The following is a 25,997-nucleotide window of genomic DNA, read 5'->3' as shown; positions in this document are numbered from 1 at the left end:
GGGAGAACTGGGCCAGCACTGGGAATGTCTGTTCCCAGCACTGGTGGTGCTCAGTGACGAGTTTGAACTCCGTGGGATCGGGATTTAATTAAAGACCTTGAAAAATGAGATTTGTTTTGAGGTCTGTTGCTTGCAATTTGTAATTTTTTCAGGCACTGGGAGCACGGATATGCACAAGGAACACATCAGTGACTTATGGCAGCGCTTTGGGGTTGTTCAAGGTGTTAAAAATGATTATTACAAGCATAAATATGGCTTGGATTAATGACTTCTGGCTGAGGCTGGGATTTTCAGCGTGCTCTGCAGGAGCTGCAGCTCCCATCCTGCATTGAATTTCCAGAGCAACGTTTCCATTGGGTTCTTGGGGGTTTCTGTAGGGTTTGTTGTTGTTGTTTTGTTTTATTTGGGGTTGTTTGGTTTGATGTCGTTTTGTTTTTGTTTTTTTTTTTTTTTTTTTTTTTTGAGGGGAGAATAATAGTTAATTCTTTTCCTTATTTTCCCTTGGCCAGGGAAGATGGATTTAGGAGAGGAAAGCAAAAATTAGGATGGGGAAATGAAACTTTGGATAATGATTGAGTGGAGAAAGCATTTCCCTGACCCGCAGTGGCTGAAGCAGGGCTGGTTGTGCTGAGCTCTGTGACTGACAGGTGTAATGGATTGAAATAAAATCCTTCTTGTTATTGCACATATCCTGAAGGATCAGCAGGGTTTAAGGCATCTTTTCCTCTAAAAATTTGCCTTAAAGAACAGTCAGGGGAAGGAGAGTTGGGAACAAGGTTTGCCCCCAGGCAGGGGGGTTTGGTGGGCGCAGATATTCACTGGTGAGTGTTAATAATGGCTTTAATTCTGATTTCCTTTGGAGTTCTGGGGGGGTTTTGGAGCCTGGCTGAGTCCAAGAGCGGGGTTTGGCTGTGGTGGTGGTGGCAGGTGGATGTCCAGCCCAAAGCCAGGTTTTTTTTTTGTGAAGAATCCTGCTTGGTTTGCTCTAATATTGAAGTGGGAGAAAGAATAAAATCTCTGTTGGCCACTGCTGGGTGAGGGTAGGGTTACAAACTTAACAGCAGCAGGCTCTGATGCAGGTTTCAACAGGTGTTTAAAGAATTACAGTCAGGTGATCACAGAAATATGGTGATTAACTGTTGAGATGGAGGAATTGGGGATTCAGTTCCTCTTTTTGCCACTGTTGGTTCATCCTCAAGTCATCCACAGAATGGAGTGGTGAAGATCCCATGGGCAGGGACACCTTCCCTCAGCCCAGGCTGCTCCAAGCCCTGCCCAGCCTGGCCTTGGCCACTCCCAGGGATGGGACAATCCCTTTGTTCCACATTTCCCTGGAAATGAAGAAAAAGCCAAACTTCTGGCACTAATTTTTATCTCCCTGTCCCTTCCTCCAGTGCTCTGCCCTGCTGTTTCTTCTCTGGGCATTGCAGAGCACATTTAAACCCTGTCACCTCTGCTGTGTTAAAATGACAAGTCAAGCTCCTTTTTGGTTTTATTCCAGGGCTTTGCAGGTTTTTGGTGCAGCCTCTGGCCTGATTTTGGTCTCATTTGGGGCGTTTGGGGTTTGTCTCTCTGTGTGCTGGGCACGCTGAGCCAGCAGGGACCGAGCTGCTCCCTCTGGGGAGCCCTGTGCACCTCGGGCAGAGAATGCTCCTGTGTGTGATGCTGCACAGGGATGTTATTCATCACCCAGAGAGTGAAAAGGAAGCTTTCATACAGCACCAGCTCCTTCAGCTCTCTCAGATGGAGGCCAAGCCCAGAGCACAGCTGTGAGAGATCCCCTGGAACTGGCTCAGTCAGGTCTCTGTCCTCCTGTGCACGGCGCCCTCGCAGCTCCTGCAGGAGCTTCATTTGGATTGCAAAGCCAGGCCGAGCTCGGATTTGGCTGCAAAACCCCGAGGAAATAACTGAACTGCCTGGCTGGGCAGGAATGAGAGCTGCTCCTGTGTGCAGCTCGTCTGTGTGGGCAGAGCTGGGCTTCTCCTGCTGCTGAGATCCTGCTCAGTGACCAGGGGGCTGCGGGGCTTTGGCTCCTCAGCTGCTCTCTGGTTTCCAGCAGAGCTGGGGCACTGGTGGAGTGCGAGCATCTCTGAGCTCCTCAGAGAGAGAGAGATGAATGCAGGGCTTGAATTAAAGCCTTCAGAGAAATGAAGATATATTAAGCCACGTAGATACGAGGTAGAAGTGTAGGTTGAAGTTTTAAGTATGTGGAAGTGTAAGTTAAAGCTTTAAGTAAGTAAAAATACATTTTAAGTGCCTTAAGAAACTGCATCAGCTAGTAAAGGCCCCAAGGCCTGGTTTAAAGTTCAGCAACTTAGCTCCAGACATAACAAAAATGAACAGAGGTGCTTCCCTCTCCTGCCTGGTCTCCAGTTGCTTTGGGCACCACCAGACTGGTTTTCTGCTGGAATATCTCACTCTGACCTAATTCATCGTGTTCTGGGGGGCACAGGGGGTGTTCTGGGGGGCACAGGGGTGTTCTGGCAAGTGGGGGTCAGCTGCAGTGTTTGGAGGCAGTGCAGCTGCTTGGATCATCCTTTAGGGACACGAAATGCCCCACCAGGGCACTGGGGATGGGTCGGGGTAGCTCAGAGGGCTCCAAACCTGTGGCTGGTGGCTCCTGGAGAGGGTCAAGCCCCCCTGAAGCTCCACCAGCTCCCAGTGCAGAGGCACTTTCATCCCCAGAGACGAATCCATGCCGAGGACGGATCCCTCTGCAGATGTTCCTGTTCCTGCAGGCACCTCTGGCTGGCTGATGTGCACTCAGAGCTCCAACCCCCCCACACCTGGCACGGGGACCCAGCTGATGTCAGGAGTCTGGAATTCACATCCCTTCCCCCTTTTCCCCCTCCTCTCCACCCTAAATCAAAGTTGGAGGCAGCTCTTGGAGCACAGGGATGTGGCTGGAATGGGATTTATTGAATTTTGGTTGCTCAAGCACAGCTTGGGCTGTAGATGTGCAGATATTTTGCGTGGAATAAAACGTGGCTGAAGGCAGGGGGAAGATCCAAGTGGCAAGGACAGCTTAGACAAACGTGTCATCCACGCAGTGCCTGATGAGGACGAGGGATGAGGAAATATTGCAGCTGTTTGCTGCTCAGGCCAGGCTCCCTCTGCTCCTTTGTTATCTGCACTGTTCCCTTGGCTTTGCCGTGTGTTTGTAATCTCTCATTGAGAGCCCAATTTTTCAAGATTGTGGAAAATTTTAAGAGCTGCCTAACAATGGACATCCATTTTCTGTGCAAACATTGGGCTGAGCTTCTTGGTAGCCAAAATCTCTGATATTATAAAAGCTCTGTTCGTGCACTTTCTTCCCACTGCTGTTGGTGCTGATGGACAGGATGCAGCCCTTCCCCAGGTGGGATGGGGTAGAGAATCAGAAAAAGTGTTAAAAAAAAAAAATAATTGTGGGTTGAGATAAAGACAATTTAATAGGTAAAGCAAGAGAATCAGAGAAAGTGTTAAAAATAATTGTGGGTTGAGATAAAGACAATTTAATAGGTAAAACAAGATAATCAGAAAAAGTGTTAAAAATAATTGTGGTTTGAGATGAAGATAATTTAATAGGTAAAACAAGAGAATCAGAAAAAGTGTTAAAAAATACTTGTGGTTTGAGATAAAGATAATTTAATAGGTAAGGCAAGAGAATCAGAGAAAGTGGGGGGGGGAAATAATTGTGGGTTGAGATAAAGGCACTTTAATAGGTAAAAGAAGAGAATTGTAAAAAGTGGGGGGAAAAAATAATTTTAGGTTGAGATAAAGGTGGTTTAATAGGTAAAGCAAGGAATTCTTCCCCCCATGGGCATGCAAAGCAGGACTTTATCACAGACAATGATTTTTTGGGGAGCAAGAACACCATCACTTCAAGTGTGCCCCTCTTTTTCCCACTTCCCACCACTCTGGGCATGATTCCATAGGGCATGGAATATCCCTTGGGTCAGTGGCCCCTCCCAGCTCCTTGTGCACCCCCCGGCTGATGAAAGGAGCAGAAAATCCTCTGAGTCTGGGCAAGCCCTGCCCAGCAGTGATGAAAACATCCTGGCGTTATCAGCCCTGTGTTCAGCCCAGACCCCAAATGCAGCCCCGTATCAGCTGCTAGGGGGAGATTTAACCCTCCCCCAGCCAAAACCAGCACAGCCCAGTTTGCTTTGGGCCCTGCTGGGCCGGTTCATGATTCTGACACCATTTGGCTCCAGCTACTGAGTCAAAATTCAGAACAATTTCATTTAAAGGTTTAAAGTCAGGTCTGGCTGTTCCCCTTCTGGAGCTTCCACCTCTGCTGAACAGATTAGGAGGTGAGTGAGATGCAGATTAGGAAGTTAATGAGATGCAGATTAGGAAGTTAATGAGATGCAGATTAGGAGGTGAATGAGATGCAGATTAGGAAGTGAATGAGATGCAGATTAGGAGGTGAATGAGATGCAGATTAGGAAGTTAATGAGATGTAGATCAGGAGGTGAGTGAGATGCAGATTAGGAAGTTAATGAGATGCAGATTAGGAGGTGAATGAGATGCAGATTAGGAGGTGAGTGAGATGCAGATTAGGAAGTTAATGAGATGCAGATTAGGAAGTTAATGAGATGCATCACTTGCATGGCCTAATTGATGTCCCAGAGCCCTGAACATGTGGAGGTGAAGCTGCCCTGCCTGTGCTGGTGTGGGATGTCAGGCAAAGTCTCCTCATTAATTAGTGCCTGGGGATTGGAGCCTGATGGGATGTGAGTGAGGAAAGGAGCCTTTTGCTGCCTGCCTTTAGTCAAAATTCAGATTTTCTCCCTTTTCTGTGAAGCACACGTGGATTTTTGGCCATCCAGCTGCAGGTTTGGGTGCAGGAATTTTGCTGAATATCATGGAATACCTGGGGGATGATGTGGTGGGAATTGCCTGGACTCGAGCTGCCTGAGGAGGGCTTGTGCAGCATCTTTGCCTCCTCACCTCGCTTCATATCCCAAAACATTCCCCGTGGGGTTTCCTGTCATCCCCGGCACCCTGTTTTTTTTAATTTATTTATTATTTATTATAATTATTTATTATTTTGCACGGTCTCTGCCCCTCAGGGAAGCTTGCTTAGGTGCTTGTTTCCAAATAACTTTTTGCCTCAAGCGAAGAATGGGAAGGTTTGTATTGGTGTGGTGGGAAATTCCTGATTTTACACCTTTCCCTCAGACCAGGAATTTCCTGCCTAGTGCTTAATCTCCAGGATGTAATGAGTGATGGATGCTGGCTGAAGACATCCAGGAAAATGCAGCTCCTGGGGCAAGCAGGGCAGTGCATTCTGCGCCGTGCCCTGGTGCAGACAGCTGATCTGCTGCTGCTCTCTGCCCTGAACCTTTGACCATGTCCCTGCTCTGAAGCTGCCATTAACCTTGGATTGAAAGCACATTTCAGCCGGGTTTAAGGTTCTGATGATTGATTTGTGTGTTGCAAGCCCGATTTGGAGCCCAGCAGTGTTGCCTCCTAATTCTTCTTTCTCCTCTTCTCTTTGCAGCTGAACCCGCAGACCTCTTGAAGGTGTTAGATTTTCATAATTTACCTGATGGTATCACAAAAACCACGGGGTTTTGCACAAGCAGAAGATCTTCAAAAGAAGCAGATGTTGCTTACAGAGTAACAAAAGATGCTCAGCTCAGTGCCCCAACAAAGCAGCTGTATCCTGGTGAGTCCAGCTTTTTATTTGTCCCATGGAAATGTCTGATTCCTTCCTTTCCCCAGTGTGCTTGCAGTGCTTCTGCTGCTTCAGGGGGCTGCAGGTTTCCAGCCATCAAATAATATCCTTTTATCCCTGTTTTTGCACGAGGTGGTGGCTGTCACTGCAGTGCCAATTTTCCCACACTGGAAAATTCCTCCTCCCTCATTCTCACAGGGTGGCACCCAGCTGGGGGCAGAGGAGCCCAGGCTGGGTTTTGTTCTGTGCCTGGGGAGTGCCAAGCACAGAGGGGTCGGGTTCTGTCTCTCCTAATACAAATAATTACCAGATGGAAATAACAGGCTGGCCCACAGGAAGAGATTTCCTGAGAAAAGCTCTTTGAGGGGAGGGGAGGCTCATCAGAGGAAGGCACAAAGCCCTTGAAGAGCACTGCCCATTTTATTGCTGCCTGAGCTGAATTTTTCAGGCCGTTATCGCTACGTGTTTGTAAGAAGAAGTGATGGACCCAAACTCCTCCCTTGCACCACCAGAATTCTTCCTTCCCAAGCCACCCAGGTGTCCCTGTTTCACCTGGGGGAAGGCTGGGATTGGGCATGGCAGGGCTTGGATGAGAAAAGTGCCTTTGCTGAGGCAGGCTTGGCAGGAAAGGAAGGAAGCTGCTTGTGCCTGGTGTGGGATTTAGGCAGAGCAGGCACACACGTCCTCCCTCAGTGCTTGGGAGGGGATGAATGGATTGGCTAAATCAGATCTAATGGGCTGTGCCACCATCAATGCTTCTTAATTAACCCGGGCAGCCCTCAGCCCCAGCCTGGCAGAGGCACAAATGAAGACTTTGAGGCTGGGCTGAGGATGTGCTTCCAACCCTCCCCTCCTGTGCTTCCCTCGTTGCTGAGGTTATTTCCAGCCTTCACCATTATCCTGCTGTGACAATAGTTGTATTTAAGCCACGGTGAGCAGGAGCACAGGCTGTGTCTCACCTAAAAACTGAGCCTGATGTGAGGACAGCTGAGAGCAGCATGTGACAGGCTGGACATCATTGCATGGGCAAATTATTAGCAAAGGAGCTGCTCAGTCTGGCCTAAAGCTGGGTTTAAATGTCTGCAGAAGGGCAAACCAGACCCTAAATTTGTCTTTATTGGTGCCCAGGGCAGGAAAGTTCTTTCTGATCACAGATAAAGTCATTGTGTGCCCAGCTGGACAGGCTGTGCCTTCCTGTCACGTTCCTGAAATGACTTAAAGTTTTAGGCCTGGTGTCCACAAGCTCAAAAGTGTTCAAAGGAAAGGTTCCAGTTTGGAATATCCAACTGGAGTGGATTTGAGAGCTTGCCAGCAGTTTCTGTAGCCACTGTGAAGTCTTGCCTGGTCACTTTTATGTAACAGAAACCAGCAAATGGAGGTGAACTGAGGGAGTGAAAACAAGGCTGGAAGATTCTGGCTGATTGTTTAACAAGGGGATTGGATCACAGCAGGTCTGACATAGGGAACACAAGCACAGAGAGCTGAGTCCTGGTCCCAGGGGAGAGCTGAGGCCTGGAGAAAACTGAATCTGGTCCCTGGAGAGAGCTGAGTCCTGGTGCCAGCAGAGAACTGAATCCTGGTCCCTGGAGAGAACTCAGTGTTGAAGGTTTTCTTGGTTGCCTCTTTTATACCTTATTACTTCTATATCCTCACCCTCACTGAGTTCTTGGTCTGCATCTTCCTCGGGTGAGAAGATCTGGATGGAGTTATGGAGCAACTTTTCCATCATTTCATCTCCTGGACGACCATGGGGGGGTTTGGAGCAGCTCAGTCCCACTTTGAAAACTTCCAGAGTCCTTGAGGCTCCTCTGCTGCTCGCTCAGGAAATAGGGAAGAGCCAAGTGAAGAACTCCCAGTGTTTTCCAGCAGATCCACAGATGTTTCCTCATCTCTTTAACAAGATGTGACTTCAGCTCCCACCCCCAAAATGAGAGAGGGGATAAAGATAACAAGGTAATTGCAGGGCAGCGTCCCAGGGGAAAGTGGTTTTAGGGCTTTTGTGTCACCAGGAGGGTGGGTTGGAGCAGAGCTTTCCCTCTCTGCTCCACAGCACCCTTGGCAAACATGCTCTGCACAGAATATTTTGTGCTAATTAGAAGTTGGTGCTTTTCTAAGATGTAATTTCATGGGCTTTGCATTCTGCTGCCACAGCCAGCAAAGCAAGATGTATGTGTGTATATATATATACACACACAAAACTTGGTTTTTTCATGCTCAAAAGAGTGAAAAAAAATCTGCTGGGATGCTTTTTGTCCTGGCTCCCTGAAGAAGTCCTGCTTCCCAACAAAATCTGTGCTTTTCCACAAAGAAAAGCAAGAGAAAAAAAAAAGCAAGAAAGGCAAGGGTTTCAGTGGCAGCCAGCAAAATGTCATTTGTGTGCTTCCATCAAATTTGCAGTTGTCATTTGCCTTCTCAGGAATCTCTGTTAGAGCTTGAATAGTCACCCCTGAGGAAAACAAGTCATTGCACAGCTGAGAGTCTCCTCAGATGAAGGAAAAGGCCAGAAATTGGTGACACCACTGGAAACCAGCTTTGCTTTGAAGAGGAAAAGTGTAAAGGCTCAGGAAATGCCACCTCTCTCTTTGTGTTTGTGTCAGGAACGGGATCAGCTCACTGCTTCTCTGACTTCTGCTGTTCAGCAGCTCCAGCTTTCCTGCCCTTCCCAGATCAGGAGCAGGACTCTGGTTTAGGCTGTGTTTGGCTAGACCTGGGTTAGGAGGAAGGTCTCAGGAGCAGGACTCTGGTTTAGGCTGTGCTTGGCTAGACCTGGGTCTCAGGAGCAGGACTTTGGTTTAGGCTGTGCTTGGCTAGACCTGGGTTAGGAGGAAGGTCCAAACCTGCCCTGTTTTGAACACCACGAGGTTCTACAACAGCCTTTAATCCCCGTGCTCAAGCAAGAAGATGCTCAGCCTGCCTCAGGCTCATCCATTGGAGCATCCCATGGATTCAGCCATGCCCACCCTGGAGCTCCTGCAGCTTCAGCACGACTGGGGGCTCCCCCCCGTGCTCTGGGAGGTCCCACAGGGCGAGTTTGGGAGGTTTTGGCCACGGGGTGGGAGGAGGATGCCAGCCAGACCCAGCCATGGATGCGCAGCATCTCCCAGCGTGAGCTCGTTTGAGGAGTGAATCCAAGAGGAGGACTCCATCCCGAAGCCTTTGTTTGGGGGGGTGTCTCCATTGTTTTGGAGGGATTTGGGTCAATTTCTCCCTGCTTGGTGTACTTATGGCCGTGTATTTATCAGTATTGGTGTGTGTGGGGATGTGTTTTCATCCCTCGTTCAGCAGCCCGGGTCATTTCTGCCTCTGACAGTGCAGGCATTGTTATTTTGCCAGGACAGCAGAGCAGTAACAGAGTAATGTCAGCTATAATTCATCCATTATGATTATTTGGGTTGAGAAACTCGCATCACCATGGAGACATTTTGATAATAATGAAAAAAAAAATTAAAAGCAGCTTTTTAATGAGTTGGCAGCTTGGCCAAGTTGAAAGGTACTGTATTGTGGGTTCATAATGAAATTTTGGACATGAACTATTTTACATAAAAGGTCCAAATCTGTAGGCTGTAATTGGAGCCAGGAAGGCGTATGGTCCTGCCTCAGTCCTCCAGGAGGGTTTGTGCACAGGGGAGGGAGATAAAGCTCAGGCCATCCTGTGGGAGGCACCAAAATCAGAGCTGCTTTTGCCAAATATCTGGGGCTGAGTCCTGGGGATAAATCAGAATATAATGGCATTTAATTCCTGACAGGGAGGCCTCTCTGCTGCTTCCTGCTGCTTCCCAAATGTCATTTACCCAAGGTGAGGGGGATTTACTTGGTACAAAGTGTTTCTCCATAGGTATCCTCAGTTATCCCCTTGGAATTCTCCCTTTGCTCTGCAGCAGTTCCAGTTTTGATGCAGCTCCTGCCTCATCCCCTTCCCTGCTGTAGGCAGATAAATACATTAAAAGCACTCTGTCCCTAAAAATTAAAGCACCTCCCAGTCAGAAGAGGAAGAGGATGAGCTCAGGGCTCCTGTGTTTGAACTCCAGCTTTGCTTGGTGCCAAGAACTCCCCACTGCCACGTTCTTCATCCCCTCCCTGGGTGAAAACCCCCTCTAGGAAAAACCAAAAGTGGTGAAGAAAATCTATTTGAAGCTTCTGGGCGCTGTGCTTGTTGGTTTTTGTGGTTTATTTGGCTGCACATCTGCAGTTTAAACAGGATCCCTGTGTTCCCTGGGTGCCACCAGGGCCACACGTGTCACAAAGCCCACGGTGGGGCTGCCCCACTCTGCTCTGCCCTGCTGGGGTGGAGGATTTCTGCAGAGGTGCAAAGCAACCCTCGGTTTGGAGAGCCTGGACCTCCAAAGGGAGACTCCCTGCAAGCCCCACGCTCTGAAATGCAGCATCAGGGGGGTTGTGTGTATAATTTGATCAAGAAATCTTCTTTATGAATGCTCTGGTGGTTTTCAAGCTGCCCTGTCTGCAGGCTTTTCAGTTTGGGCTCATTACTTTTCAGTCTGAAGGGCAGAGAAACCCAAAGAGCGGGGAGGAATTTGGGTTTCTGCAAGAGGGTGATGCTCAGATTGAAACTTTTAAATGTGTTTGCCTGGCCTTGCAGGTTGACCCTGTACTGACAGACTTTAATCCTCCAAACCTTGCAGAAATAAAGACAGAAATCACCTGTGATCAGACACAGCTCTTTCCTGAGAGGAGGAACGGACAGGAAATGAGATGCTGTTTAATAAGCAGACAAATTAGCATTTTCTATTGATTGCCAGATTTATTTCCTTTTTCAGATTTTTTTTTTTTTTTTTTTGTGTGTGTGTGTGTCTGCAGCAACCCTGAAAGCCAAACCCACGAAATCCTCTGTTCTCATCTGGAATGAGCAAATCCTGATGCAGTTCTCTGCTCCCTTAAATAAAAAAAACCCTTCAAGATTGTGTTGATGCTTGATTTCCTCTGTCCCTTCGACAACTTAAATTCATTTGGAGCACCCCATGGCAGTTTTTACCTTGTATCCTAAAATGTTTTAGGGGAGCTTCTTTTGGAAGGGTTGGGTGCAAATAATGCAAATTTAAGCCAAGCACTTTTGTGGAACTTTTGTTTCCCCAGCACAGGGGTTTCATTTGGGGAGTATTTGGGGAAAAGCCACATCTTCACCTGGCCCTATATAAAGGTTTGGGGCTGCTGATGTGCACACATCCGGAGACAAACCCGCCATGGCTTCTCAGACAACAGGACTGCTGATGTAGGGATTATTTCCGAGGAAACCTCACTAACCTCTTTGCTTTTCCACTCCAGCTTCCCCCTTCCCAGAGGACTTCTCCATTCTAACCACTGTAAAAGCGAAGAAAGGAGGTCAGTCCTTCTTGATCTCAATTTACAATGAGCAAGGGATCCAGCAAATTGGTGTGGAGTTGGGTAGATCTCCTGTATTCCTGTATGAAGACCATACAGGAAAGCCAGGCCCAGAAGACTATCCTCTCTTTAGAGGCATTAACCTAGCAGATGGCAAGTAAGTGACATTTTGTGCACCAAGGAAAAAAAACAGTTCATTGTTTGTGTCGATGCCAGCATGTTGAACATTGTATAAAATAGGAATCGTGCCTGTAGAAATGTATTTGCAACCCCCCCTGGCAGCTGACAGGTGCCCCAGTCTGTCATTTTGGCCTTTGGTGAATTTATTTGACATCCGTAAGAATGGTAAATGAGCAGTTGGCGCTGCTGTCTGGTACTTGTGGGGATAGGAACATTGATTTTCCTGCGAAGGGACTTAAAAAAAAAAAAATCAGTTTGTCTTGCAAAATCCACGCTGAGGCTTGTGCAGGGCTTAAAAAGAGGGTGGAAAAGGGAGACAGCGGTGTGGTTTTATCCCTGCTTCTTGTTGAAGCCAGAGCTGGCCCTCTCCTGCCTGATTTGGAGGGATGAAAGCTGTCAATCAGCATTTCTCTTGCCAACCAACCCTTTCGGCTCTGCCCAGGGAGGATTTCCACGAAAGTTCGCAGAGCATCAATTCCCGACAGTTCATTTTTTGTACAATCATTGCCTTGTCCTGCAAAGCCCGGGGCTGGGCCTGACACGTCTGTGGGCTGTGTTCTCGCAGGTGGCACCGAGTGGCTCTGAGTGTGCAGAAGAAAAACGTCACCTTGGTTCTGGACTGTAAAAAGAAAATCACCAAGTTCCTGGACCGGAGCGAGCATCCCATCATCGACGTCAACGGCATCATCGTGTTCGGCACCAGGATATTGGATGAGGAGGTCTTTGAGGTGAGCCACGGCAAGGAGCAGCTCTGGAGCTGTTCCACAGGGATGATGAGATGCTTCCAGCTCGTTTCTGACATTTTTGGGGGATTTTGTTGTTTGTGATTTTTAAGTTTTTATTTCGATTTTTCGTAGCACTGATGAGAACTGGGGGCCAGGTGGCCTTGGTGGAGTGAGCTCCTCTGGTTGTCTGGTTTCAAGCCCTTGCTGGGGTTCTGGACCATCTCTGCACTGGGATTTTGGAGCTCTTGGCACATTTAAACTGGGAAGGGCTCACAAGGTTTTCATTCATCCCCGTGCTGGGATTTAGAGCTGCAGGGGCAGTGAATGAAGGCTCAGGGAAGCAGCTCCCTCCCAAGTCCCAGCTCACCCTGGGGCTGTAGGAATTTGCTCTTTTTCCATTCATTGGCCACAGATTCCTGGTTCTTTTGCTCCATGACACGAAGGGACTCTCCTTGACAGCTTGGTTGGCTTGGTTGTCACCTCCCACACTCTGCTTCCAAAGGCAAAGCAAATTCCTGAGGGGTGGGACGTTCCCGTGAGCTCCTGTGATGGAAGCAGAGAGGCAGAGCATTATTTATAGACAAGGTACAGATGGGAGAAGCTTTTTCCCATAGTTCAGCAGCTTGTTTAATGTCTGCATTTCCCTGGCAAAAACAACTTTTGTGCTCTGCTGCACTTGTGAGGCTTTCGTGGGGATGAGAATCCCGTTCCTGATCTTTCTTGTGAGCTGGAATTGCTTCCTAAAACCAGCACCGAGTGCAATGGGGTGCAAACCAAGCCCTGTTGATCTCTAGCTCTTTATTTTTATGGAATTTATTTAGAGGATCTCCTGGGCCTCCCCAGCCCAGCAAAGGGATGGGAATATCTCCTGTCCCTGGCTAATCAGAGCCATAGCAAAGCCAGTTCTTGCCTGCATTTTGCTGTCACTCAGAGGGAAAGTTCCAGTCTGTTTAATATTACCAACATCTGGGAGCTGCTCTGCTGTAAACAGAGCAGGAATGCCTGGGCTGAAAATATCTGCCAAAATCCCAGTTACAGAGTGAGGCCTGGATCTCGAAATGGTATTAAATTAAGAGACATTCCCTGGGAAGTTGAACAATTAAAATGGAAAATAAAAGCTGGGTTTAATGGGAACTGGAGTGTCTTTTGCAAGTGTTGGATGTTCTGCCGAATATTTTGGCGCTGGATGCTGTGTTTTGGTGCTGGATACATGTTTTGCATGGAAGTGGTGAGTTCTTCTCCAGCTCAGGTCCAGTAGATCCACTGGAAGGACTTGGTGTCACATCCTGGATGAAAAACCTGCACTTTCATTTTGTGAAATAACAGGATTTCCATAGCTGCCCCTGAAAGTTGGGGGATTCCCAGGTGGTTTTTAGGGCTCACCTGATTTTGGGACAGCTGATTCCTCTGCCAGGGAGGGAACTGAATCCAGGAGTTCATGGTGCTCCCTGCTCCTCTTTTGGCCCTTTCCATGGCTGTGGCTCCCTTGCTGAAAAGGCTTTAAACCCCGAGGGGCTGTGGGACTGATGCTTCAGGGTTTAGCTTTTCTATTTTTCACATTCTGTGCTGCTTTAGTCTGTGGGTCTGGGCTTCACATGAGGGGATGCTGAGCTCTCTGCACAGAGCAGGGAGACAAAACAATTCCTGCTCCAGCTGGGCACCAAGGACAAATGATCCAAACCTCAGGCCCAAGAGCACAAACAACAGTGGAATGAAGAGAGAAAAACAAGCAGGATGGGACTTGATAACCTAAAGCTGTAATTTGACAATTAACTCCAATATGCAAATGGAGCAGAAGTTCTAAAAGTGAGAGACCCCATGACCATTTTGGGACCATTTTGGTTCATCTTGGGTGTAGCCCTGGCTGGGCTCTTGTGCTGCCCAAGGTGGATCCAGTGAGGCCTTTTAATAAATCCCTGCTTTATCCTTTAGCTCAGTCCAGTCTCTGACCTAAGTCAGCCTTCCCAAGGCATCAGGACCTCCTCAGTTTTGGGGTAGAAAGGAGCCTCTTGCCTGTTCTGGCTGTGAGCTGCAGCTACAAGATCTTGCTGGCACTTATGAGAACTGGCAAATTAGAATTTTTTTTTTTTTTTTTTTTTTTTTTGTGTCTTACATGTGCTGATATTACACGAGATGGATATAAACCCCCCCTAGTTCTGATATTTATCCTTTTTTTTTTTTTTTTTTTTGGTCGCCTCCTCACGCACCACTGAAGCCACCAGCAGCTTTAACTGGGGTGGAAGAAGCTTTTCTGAAGGCAGTGGACTAGAACCTAATTTCCTTCATATCTCAATAACTCCATTTCCTTTGGCCCCTCCTGTCTCCTTTCTGCAAGGCTAAGCAGAAAGCGTGCAGGCTCAGAACAATGGGTTCCGTTTCTGTGTTCCTGGAAAGCTGAGGATTTCTGGAGCACGTGCAGGAGATGAAGCTGCTGCTGTCCCACCCAGTCTGCAAACCCCAGCTGAGGAGGTTTTCCGCTCTGATGTGTTTGTCACTTTGGCTGGAAATTAAAATAACCCAGTGAGGTGAGGGTGGGAGTGGAGACAGGGCTGGGATTGGCTCTGTCTCACCCAGGAGCTGTAAAGCATTGGGAATTCACATCCTCCTTGTCAGGACTGAAATCAACCCCAAACCCTTTTTTGTTTTGGAAGCTGTAATAATTGAAAGGCTGGGGTTGTGAGGGGAGCAGCTCAAGAGCCTGGATGGGAACTTCCTCACTCGTGTTCTGTTGGAAAAAAAAAAAAAAATACCCAAAAAACCCCCACTTTTAAAAAAGCCTGGCAGGAAAGGTTAGAGCAGTTTCAAAATATTTCTCTAGCAAAACATTCTTCCAGTGGAAAAATGACTTCCTCTCATTAAAATTCAATTAGCTGGGAGGCTCTGAGGGTCTCTGTACGGGACTGGGGAGGGTTGAAAAGGGGCCAAGCCCTGAGCCCAGGTTGTACAAGTTGAGTTTTGTGCTGGGTTTGTTGTAAACAGGAGTTTACAAATGGCAGGATGAGTTCTTGCAGGCTTGGGAGGTTTCAAGCTGTGTCTGAGGGGATGAGACTGCAAAGAGTTTTGGTTTTTTTTTTTTTTTTTTTTTTTTTTTTTTTTTTTTTTTTTTTTTTCAGGGAGAGAGGGAAGGACAAAAATCCAGGCCGTGGTGGGGGATAAACTTTCTGTGCTGCAGTCAGAGGTGTTCCTGTGGTGCAGCAGCACTGGGGGGAGTGAAGCCATGTGAATGTGTCTCAGTTTTAGAGGGAAAAACTCCTTTTCATTTGCTTTCCTTTAAATATAAATTAGAAACCAAGCCCTGGTGGTTGAGTGTAGGAACAGAGAGAGGGGCAAGCTTGGGAAAGGCTCTTTTGCAGAAAAAAAAAAAAAAAAAAAGCATTTTCAACCTGAAAACCAGGGAGATTTCCCAAACCACCCTGGGGATGCCCAATTTCTGCCCATGCTCTGTCACAGCTGGATCCCAGCAGGGAACAGGGGAATGAATCCCATATCCCACAGCTGGGGGATGTCTGTGGGGGAAAAGAGCTGCCCAAAGTCTGGGGCAGGGAAATGTTTCCATTCCTGGGCTGGATGGGCTGAATTTAACCCCTTCATGGGGCTGTCTGGGGGCATCCCAGGGAAGAAGTTTAATGAGAAATTTGGTTTCTGCAGCAGGGAGGGGCCCAGCCCTGCTTTTCAGCTCTGTGTTAACTGCAGTGATGAGCAAAATGAGCTTTGTTCTGACCTTGCTGTTTCATTTTCCTGCTGGATTTCCCATTTTGTCCCCTGATTTTCCAGCCAGGGACTATTGTGTGCTGATGAAAAGTCTTGTATAGCCCCTGGCTCCAGAGCTGGAGTTGGCATCATTAAATTGTGGCGTGGACATGGGTAAAAAATTGAGTAGGTTTTGGCAAAATTGCTGAGGACAGCCTAGGAACGAGCGACTGCTTTTGCTGCCAATTTTTATTGGTCCATCTGTGTAAAATTTTGCAGCCTTGGCCCACAAGTTAAGTGGGGTTTTGACCCTCTTGGTTTGCAGCAGTGCCTGGAGTGGCTGAACTGACTTTTCCCATGTGTGGAAAAGCTCAGGGCATGAATATATTGCTTTTTAAGGTCATTTATGGCTCCTTTAGAAGACAAGAGGAGTTAATTTCGTGCAGCTGAGTGCCATAAGTGTGTCTCAGTGGTGTAGCTGGTGCTGTAAAACCCAAAAAAAAAGAGTGGATTCCTCAGATCTCAGCACCTGTGGCCAGGAGGGGCTGGCAAAAATTGTGCCAAAGCCTGCCCTGGGATGGGACACAGCACCCTGGAGGGTGCTGAAAGATGCTGCTTTTGATTCCCTCTCCTCCTTTGTGATTTTTTTTTTTTGTTGTTTGTTTGTTTTTGTGAAGACCACGAGTGAAATCAAGCCATCAGAAATGGAGGGAAAGCACTTTGGGATGAGCCAGAGAGGCCGGGCAGGGTGCCAGAGGTGCTCTTAGGGCTGCTGAGAGGTCCAAGGCAGCACAGGACAAAGCAGGACAGACACATCAACGCTCCCAGCCCAGACATTGGGGCCCTTCAGCTGCTCTTGGGGTTCAAATGCCACCTCTCTTTTCATCTTGGGCCTTGTTTACACTTAAAAAAAAACAATTATCCCCGGGGTTGATCATCCCAGATTTTATTTCACTCTCATCAGGGCGTCCTCCTCCCCTCCCCAGCTCTTGGCTGTGGTGTTTTCATCTCTGGGAAGTGCTCTTATTTTCAGTTTTGTCGGTTATTTTACTCTGAGCTTGTAAGGCTGGATCAAAAGCTTTTGCTTTAGTGGAAGGGGTAGAAATAAAAGTACATTTTTGTGCATGTGGGTGCGTTTTGTGGTGGTTTTTGCTGGTTTTGGGGATGGAGAAGTTTCAGAGCCTCCTCTTGCAGGCAGATCTGCTGTTAACACATCACACAGCTCTGTCTACTCCAGGAGGAGATTTACTCTGCCTCTCCTCCCAGGACTGATGTGCTGGGGTGCAGTGAACTTGGAGAAATTGGTGGTAATTTAAGTTAGACTTTCTCAGCTCCCAGGGACAAATCAATCAGGTCTAAATCCACGTCTAATTCACATTTAGACCCAATTTTGCCTCAGCACCTCTGTCTTGGCTGTTCCTGGAGAGTCCTGTGCAAGCATCAACAGCAGTGCCAAGGTGTGGGGGAGCACTTTTGATAGAGGAGAAGCAAGAAATTCCCTGATTCAGGAGGAATTTCTTCATGGAAAGGGTGGTCTGGCATTGGGAATGGGCTGACCAGGGAGGTTCGGAGTCCCCATCCCTGGAGGTGTGCAGGAAATGCCTGAATGTAGCACTCAGGGCCCTGGTTTGTGACAAGGTCAGGGGGTCAGGCACAGGCTGGACTCAGTTTTGGAGCCTTTTCCCACCTAAATAATCCTGGGATTCTGGGATCTTCAAAGCAGCAGCATCCCCACAGCTCTGCTGAGCTCAGAGCTGGACCCATCACATCCTGCACGAGCTGAGCCCAACCCAGAGGCTCAGGAAGGAGCGGGGAAAGCCCAGATTAATGAAATTTTCGTTGAACTTCAAAAAAACATTTTTGAAAAGGAGAGGTTTTTTACTAACCTGGATTTGTGTGTCAGGATGCACCACGGATCCATGTTCCCATTTCTCTCTCCCTGCCTTGGCAGGCTGCTGAAAGCAGGTAATTTACAGAGCTGGCTGCCTGCTCTGCTGGCCCTGCCAAATCTGATTTCACCTCCTTTGCTGCGCAGTCTTTCAGGGAGTGCAAAGAGGGGATGTTTTACACCACCACCATATACCACGGTGTGAGAGGATGGAAAATAAAACCTCCTGAGCCAGCATTTAGGGGTCTTTATTGAAGATGTCTGTAGCTTTCCCCAGTCTCCTAATAATTCTCCTTTTGCTTGCTGGTTTTCTCGTCATTCCCTCTGCTTTGCTTTTTTTATTTTTTTTTTTTTTTTTAATTTTTGGGGTTTTTTTTTCCCAAAGGATCCTCTTTAAAATGGTGCACTTGAGACATATGGATTAAATCACAGCTCTGGGCTCTTCCAGGAGAGCAGTGCTGCCTAGAAAATGTCTGCAGTTATTGAGGATTATGCCTCGGGATGGGTTTGCAATTAACGGGGAGGTTTTTGGGGCCGCAGTCCAAGCGATGCAGTCGATCTGATCAAAAATGTGAAATTTGGCCTCGTCTGGCAACACCTCAGCCACAGCATCACCTTACACAGGTGCCCAGGGACGTCATCTGGTTTTATCAGGGAGGGAGAGGCAGCACCTGGGCCAGAATAAGAATTGCAAACCAGCTTGTAAAAGCGACTCTGTGCTTTCACGTGCGCCCCAAAGTGGCGCTGGCTCCTCTGACCCCTCAGTGCCAGGTGCCAGCGAGGAAAGTGAGAGCCTGGCTGGAAACATCAGCTGGATTGTTTGCATACACTCTGCTGAAACTCTTGTTTTCCATTTCCATTCGCTGGGTAATTGCAGGTTCAGCCATCTGGCCTGCACTCCAGCTTGGTGACTGGGTCAGCCTTGCCTGGAATGATGGAGCCTCGTTAGTCATGATTACAAAATACACTTTTTTTTTTTTTTTTTTGGAGTTTTTTTTTTTTAGGTTGGTTTTTCCGTGGGTTGTTTTTTTTTTTTTTTGGTTTGGTCAGTGGTAAATTCCATTTCATGAACTGTCAAAGCAACTGTGTTGGCCTGTGTGGATAATTAGTGCAGTTTGCTGGTATCGAATGCCTGTGGGCCTCTGATAGCTTACAAAGCACTTTATTGTTCAAACAGATCATAAAAGTGCTTTTATTGATATTTCAAACACTCCTGCAGCCTATCATTTATCTTTTCGGAGTGCCAAGTGAAACATCAGCCTTAGGAAGCTGCGTGGTCTTAGAGCTTGTCCAGATTTAAGGCCCAGTTTTAGGAGGTGCCACCACCGCCACAGGGGGTGGGAAAGATGAATTTTTAACGTTCCTCCCACCCCAAACCAGTCTGGAATTTGGTGATTTGGGCAGTTTTGGGGTCAGGATGGCACTGTTGAGGGTTTTGTTGGGTAAGGGTGGGAAATGCTGAGGAAACGGGGCACTTAGGCCTGAAAATCCGGGATTAATCCCCTCTGGGAATTCCTGGTGGAGGACGTGGGACCTCATCCCTGTGTGAGGAAACACTGACACCCCGCTGCTCCTGGGCACTGCAGCTGGGATGTGTCAGTGGAAAATCAACACTTTTTTGGATATTATCCCTCAAATAAGCAGTTTGTAGCCCGATGGTTGGGTACCAGGGGCTCCCGCAGAGGAGCTGGCTTGGAGGAGCGTTTTCCAAAGGGATGCTGAGGGGAAATTGGGATCTGCCACGGGCAGGGATGCTGCAGGGCTCTCCATCCCTGCTGGCCTGGAGGGGACATGCACCTTGTGTCCCCTTTCCCTGGCCTGAGGTCCCTCCTGCAGAAGGGGGCGTAAAAACCAGAGGAAAAGCGAGCGATCTCTGGGAGGCAAAAAACTCATCCTTTGGAGCAATTTCCACCCCCTCAGGGACTCTGTGGGATTTGGGGAGCTGTGGCTGGTTGTTCCTGACATCCCCCTGGCAGAGCTGTGTGTTTCAGTGCTGGCAGGCAGCAGCCCCAGGCTCGTTTGGGGTGATGGATGCTCCGAGGTGCGGGGTCATTACTCTTCCAGCCCTGGCTCCGTTTGGAGTTTGTTTTCCCCCCTTCCTTGGATGGGAGGAGGGAGGAGGGGGGTGAATTTCTTCCATGGAAAGTCTGAGGAGCAGGAGGCTGATTGCTGAGCCCAGACGGGTTGATGTAATGCTGGAAAGCTGCTCCTCTCTCCAGTGACATCATTGCAAGGCTTGCAGGGCTGCTGTGGACAGGGGGATCTGCAGGGACAAGGATGGAGTTTCAGGGGCAGGAAAAGCACCACAAAGGGATTTGGGAAGGAGCAGCAAATGGATGTGTTTGGGAAAGATGATTTTCCTCAGCTTGAGCAGCAGGGAAAAGCCAAACCCTTGTGCTTTGGGGGAGAAGTTTCCAGCTGAATGTTTTTGGCAGCATCCCTGAGCGAGATGGGAAATGGATTTTTGGGAGCAGAGCGTGACAGAGAGCCCTGGCCCAAACCAGGGCATGTTCTCCTTCCCTGCTCACCTGGGAACCTCGTTCTACGTGGGAGGTTATTCACCAATTAGTCCTATTTGCATAAAAGTTAATTTTTTTTTTTGCAGCAGAAGCCTATAAATAGGAAAAAAATTGCTTTTTTATTTACAAAAGGGTGCGTGGGTTTGGATTGTTGCAGTGGATTTGGAGGAAGTAAAGGCTCATCTGAGCCAAACCCCAGGAGCTGAAGGAAGAGGATGATGAGGCTGATCAGGGTTTGTGTCCTTGTCAACCTGGTGGTGCTCAAGCTGCTGCTTCTCTGTAATTTCAATCTCTTTTGCTATCTTCCTGCCTTTTTCCACTGTTCTGAGGGAAGGACAGAGTAAAAACCCTTCCCAACCTACAAACCTCTGGGCTGACTCCGTGTTCACCCCCTTCCCTCGTCACTCAGGCCTGAACAAATGAAACACATGTTCCTCACACATGCTGAGGTCTTTCTAGTCCTTTTTTTTTTTCTTTTTGGAGGCGGTCTGGGCTGCCTGCCAAAACCCAGAGGAAAATCCAAGCCCACTCCAGACATCCCCAGCGTGCAGGTGTAGTCCTCACCCTGACAGAGCTGAGCAGGCTGAGATGGAAATGTTCCCAATAAACACATCCCCCCGGGATGGGAGCTGGAAGAGGGGATTCCTAATGATTTCTGCAGAAGATTGGATGGGGATTGGGGTGTCTGGGAGTTTTCTATCCCCTGTAAGAACATGGAAAAAAAAGTCCCTGACCGTGGGCTCGCTGTTCTGCCAGCGCTGGCTGGGGTTCAGCAGGTCAGACCTGCTTGAACAAGCAGAGCTTTGGCCACTGCAGGGAAAAGTGTGGGGAAAATCAGTGCTGAAAGTGACTTTTGGGTGCTGTTCTCTGCTCTGGAACGGCTGCAAGCACTGCAAGGTTCTCCTGAGGCTTTGATGCCTCGCAGGAGCAAATTGATCTGCAGGTTTTGTTTGCCCTTCTCCCAGCTTGCTGCTCAGAGAGGTGAAATCTGGGCTGGGGATGCTCAGAGAGGTGAAATCCGGGCTGGGGATGCTCAGAGAGGTGAAATCTGGGCTGGGGATGCTGAGAATGGTGAAATCCGAGCTGGGGATGCTCAGAAAGGTGAAATCCAAGCTCTGGGGATGCTCAGCCTCCACTGCATCCAGTCCTGTTCCTTCAAGGGTTTGCTTTGGAGAACCTCATTTCTGGGATGAATTTCACACCTGATTTTCAGGCTCCCTTCCTTGGGGTGAAAATTTGGGGCACTATTTCATGGAACTATGCAGGTTTTATGCTCAAAAAAAATCACAGAAATATCAGCTTTCTCCAAAGATCATCCAAGTCCAACTCCAAGGCAAGATTTCATTTTTTTTTTTTTTTAAATCCTGAATTTGAGGTGGCAGATGCTGCATGGAATAAATGAAACCCAAATCATTTTTCATGGCCAAAAATTAAAAACCCAATTGAAAAAATACTTTGGGGTGTGAGCATTAGCAAAGGGCACATTTGAGTTTCCTGGAAAAAGAGGGGGGAAGGTGTGTGGACGAGAGGTGTCACACCTATGTTTGCACACCAGCTCAGCTTTCCATTCCCAGCTCTTTCCCCAGCAGCCAAATTTCCAGCAGTGGTGGGAATTAGCAACAGGAACCTGCACAAAGCCTCCTCCTCGGGTGGTCCCAGCAGGTCCCTGTTCCATGGTTGGGTGATTGTTGCCAGCCAGATGCAGGAAAATCCTTTTCCAACCAAAATTTGGTGTTGAGTTGCATTTTCTGAGTGTGTCAGCAGATCTCCCCAAGCCGAGGGGTGTAATCCCATTTCTATCCCCAGATAACTTTGGCAGCCAGGTCTATTTTCCCCCTATTGCCTTTAATCCAGAAAACCTGGATTCTGTGTTCACCTCCTGGGGCAGAAAACGTTCCAAGTGCTGATTAAAAGCCTCTGTGCACACAAAACCCCCTTGATCCTGAGCCACCTCGGTGTGGAGGAAAGCTCAGGGTGGATCTTGGGGGTGGAAATCCTGTCTGTGGGGCCGAGGAAACAGCAGCTCCACTTCCAGAATAATTTGGCTCTGAGGGGGGAAAAAAATGGAGTAAAATCAAGTTTTGGGTACCTCAGGAGGCTCCAGCTGCTGTGGGGTGGCAGCTGGAAGCCCTGATGTGCTCTGGAGTCCAAGAGCCACCCTCTGGCACTGGGAGTGAGCCCAGGTGGAACTGGATCACCTTTAAGGTCCCTTCCATCCCAGCCCATGCTGGGACCTCAGGATTTCTTTCCTGCCCCTCCCTTTCTGTCTGAAGAGCAGCTGCTCCTCCACCTCCCCCAAATCCTCTCTTTCCCTTTGCATCCCTGACCTCCGCTGTGGCCAGAGGTGGGCATGAAACCCTCTGGATCTTTGGGATCAACACCTCCCAGGCAGACTCTGTGACCCTTTTTTTACACTAAAACCCGAGCAAGTGCCTCCACTTTGGCTCAGTGAGTTCTCAAATGAGTAACTCAATCCCAAAGCTTTGCTTTACTCCGTATTTTCCACTGTGAGAGACCCCCTCACAATCCATCCTCCTGTGGGCAGCAGAATTCCTAATTTTCCAGAGATGAAAGGGAAATAAATCAATGTGAAACCAGAGCCAGGGAACGGTGCAGAGGGGGAAGACACAAAGGAGCAGCTTTGTGCTGGCCTTGTAACGAGGGGGAATCTGTTTTTAAACCATCCCTGATGGCTCACACATATGTCATGGAAAAAGAACTCCTCCAGGAAAGCTCCGGGTTATTGGCTGATTATTTGATTTGGAGGGAGAGGGGAAACTTGGAGCGGTGTGAGCAGGGCCTGGGTGAGGAGGTGACATCAGGGGGATGGAGTTTGGGGTGGGAGAAAGGCAGCACTCAACGGGAGGGTGAGGGGGGTCGGGAACTGGGGAGCAGGGTCAGGTCTGCAGGAACAAGGAGCCAAGGGAAGGCTGGGCAGCCTGGAATTTGGGATTGTGGGGAGTTTGTGCCTCCTCTGCAAGGAAAACTCTGCAGCTTCCTGTGGGCAGGCTGGATAACAGGGCCCTGCTCAGATGCTGGGCTGTGCCTGGGGACAGCAGCCAGGCTGTGGGGCTGGTGGAGCCCTGCTGGGCTGGGATGTCACCTCTGCAAGGGGACAGCAGAGTGGTGCCACACTGCTGCCCACCTGGTGCTCAGAGAGCAGTGGAGGACGAGGGGAAACGGGGCCTTGGGTTTCTTCCAGGAATCCCTAATGAGTGGGATGAGGAAAAGGGAGAAAAATCTCTTTTTGAGGCTGGGCAGGGTATTGAATGTCAGTCGGGGTACCCCGCACACAGAACCAGGGGATTCTTTCAGAATCACTTCTGGCCCCATCCTCTCCCCAGCCCAGCATTGTTCAGTGCCAGTTCCAGGGCTGGCACGGCAGGGCACACAATGCCAGCCATTCATTTGGCCCCATTCAGTTCGCACAGGCCTGGGCTGGGCTTTTGTGGGATTTTTCTTTTCTTTTTCTTCTTTTTTTTTTTTTTTTTTTTTTTGAAATTTCCACGCTGGACACTGAAGGTCAGGCTGACCCTCTCCTCCTTTATGTAAATGCCTCCCACAATGTGCAGGCCATGATTTAATGCAGCTTTTCAGAGGGTCTAAATGAGGTTTTTGGGATGCTGTCCATGGGATTGAGCCTTGCTTGGCACATGGGACACTCGGGGTGGCTCTCAGGGACAGCACCACTGTGTCACCCTGTCCCACTGCTTTGTCCCTGCAGGGAAAATTCTTTTCCTCACTGTCAAGATGAGGCTAAAATTGCAAAATCCCATTTTTAGGAGCTCTCTGAGTTATTCTTCATAAGCATATCCAGGCAAGCAAACGTTTTGAGCAAGGATAAAGAGATTTCTTTTGGTGAATAGTCTCATTTGCTGCTTCAGAAGCATAATCTGACTTGATGCTTCAATTAGGGAACAAAACCACTCCGTGTGAATGTACCTGAGCCAAATCAGCTCCTGTTGGAAAAGAATGGGAAGGAACTGCTGGAAAAACTGCAGCTGAGGGGGGCTTTTCACACTGGTGGTTTGTTAAAGCTCTGGAATAGTGAATAACTAAAAGAAAGGGTAAAAAAACCCTCCATGTTTGAATTCTGGAGAGGTATCTGAGGGATAGATTTGGGGGTTTTGAGGGATCTCTTGCTATGAAGTCCCTCCCTGGGGGTGGGATTAATATTATAAACAGGTGGAGGGTGCCTTGATTAAAAAAAAACCCTGAAAATTCACTTTTGAGCAGCTTTTCAAGGATCCTTTTCAGAGTTACCCTCTGGATTTCCACTGGGAATTTATCCTCTGGAGGGGGAGAAGGAAAAACCAGCTGTGCAGGGACCACACCATAAAGGTCTGGATGTAAAAGCAGTGAGAGCACATGGTGATTGTGGGGCCTCTATTCTGAGGGCTGTAATTTGTGTGTAGAACGACATAAATGCTGATTTGGAGCCACCAAATGAGGAGTTTGAAGGCAGAAATCACAGAGTGCCAGGCTGCTCTGTGGCCATAGAGGGGAAAAAATAACTCCAAGGAGATTTTGGAGGGGCAGGAATGATTCCAAGTGGGTTGGGCAGATGGAGCAGCCACTGGAAAGGCTCATCTGAAGTCACCTGGGTGGCAGTGCCAGCCTGGATCTGCTGACAGGTATCCACAAACCCTTGGATGTGCTGTATCCCGTGAAATCCCTCTGGAATCTGCCTTGGCTGAGACCTGGACATGTTCCCTTTCCTCCTCCATCTGTCTTGGTGCTGGAAAATTGAGGAGAACGGGTTGTTTTTTTTTTTTTTTTCCATGGATAGGCACAAAGGCAAGGAGAACTGCTCATTTTGTGGTTCCTCAACCCATCTTTTTCCAGTGGCTGTGGGAAATGGGAAGCTCAGAGATGCTCTGGGATTAGCCAGGCCGAGATTCCTTCTAATTTGTGTCTCGTGGTTGCCTCAGCTGCTGGTAGGGACATGAAAGGGGTGGTGGGGACATTAAAGAGATGTTTGGTGCGTGCCTGGGTCTGATCAGATGAGAGCTCACCACAGACAAAGCTCCGGGATGATTTCTTTTCCTGAGCTGTCCGTTTCCATGACATTTATAGCAGTTTAATTATCCCAAGCCTCTTTTCCCTGTCAGAAGTGATTGAGGTCAGCCATCAGACGGAAGAATTATTGGGAGAGACAGCCACACCTGCAGCTGCACAGAGGGATCACCCAGGGCTTGATTTTGGGGGGAAAGCAGCCAAAAAAATGCAGTGTTATCCTAATGAATTCATGAGAAGAGAGAGCTTCCTCCTGGCTGGCTCTGAGCCTTCAGCTGAAATCACTCCACCAGGCTTCTGGTGCCCACGAGGTGAATATTTAAGGGACAAACAGTTGTAAACACAGAGGGGGTTGCTGCCTTGGTGAAGGCGTTTCCCTCTAGGAAATGCCTACAACAGCTCTACTCCAAGTCTTTCCTCTGAGTAGGATCCTTGTAGGGAGAGATCCAGTCCTGCCTGAGCTCCTTGTGTGGGGTTAAAAATGAGCTGCTTGGGACTGGAGACCCCATTAAGGCCCCACACAGGAGAGGTTTGCACCTACCCCAGGTGTGAGCTCAACGCCCCCTTCCCTGGGGCGTGGTGTGGCTGTGCCAAGCACACCCCAAAGCTGCCTTCCTCCCCTTCCCGCCCTGCTCAGAACCCAATTTCCTCCTTCCCAGTCCAAACTGGACAGGGGGAACAGCAGGGCAGACTCTTTGCAGGGCAGACTCTTTGCAGGTCACACTCTCCCAGGGTTCCTGAGAGTTTGGGAGCAGCCAAAGGAAACTGAGGCACGTTGGGAGGGTTTACTGCAGGCAGGTTTTTTACCTTTTTTTTTTTTTTTTTCCCTTCTCCCCCTGAAATGGAAGGGACAGCTTGCTCAGCAGCTCTGGACTAAGCCAGCAGAGGAGTTGTTTCTTCCAATCAAGCCTGGCTTGTGCATGGGTTAATTAGATCCAAATTAGATCCAGTGTGAGGTTTCCATCCCAGGGCAGTGA

General features: G+C 48.6%; 1 protein-coding gene across 2 annotated transcripts in view; it reads left to right on the top strand.

Annotated features, from left to right (window-relative positions):
* Positions 1 to 25,997, top strand: part of COL5A1 (collagen type V alpha 1 chain) — a 138,320-nt gene that overhangs the window by 24,854 nt on the left and 87,469 nt on the right. For both annotated transcript variants that reach the window (XM_053962434.1, XM_053962433.1), the window contains exons 2-4: positions 5,489 to 5,656; positions 10,946 to 11,159; positions 11,748 to 11,910. In XM_053962434.1, coding sequence (XP_053818409.1) covers positions 5,489 to 5,656; positions 10,946 to 11,159; positions 11,748 to 11,910 — 545 coding nt within the window. The remainder of the gene's footprint in view (positions 1 to 5,488; positions 5,657 to 10,945; positions 11,160 to 11,747; positions 11,911 to 25,997) is intronic.

This window comes from Vidua chalybeata, chromosome 21 (assembly GCF_026979565.1).
Source record: "Vidua chalybeata isolate OUT-0048 chromosome 21, bVidCha1 merged haplotype, whole genome shotgun sequence".
Taxonomy (NCBI): Eukaryota; Metazoa; Chordata; class Aves; order Passeriformes; family Viduidae; genus Vidua; species Vidua chalybeata.
This window is presented reverse-complemented; position numbering and strand designations above follow the sequence as displayed.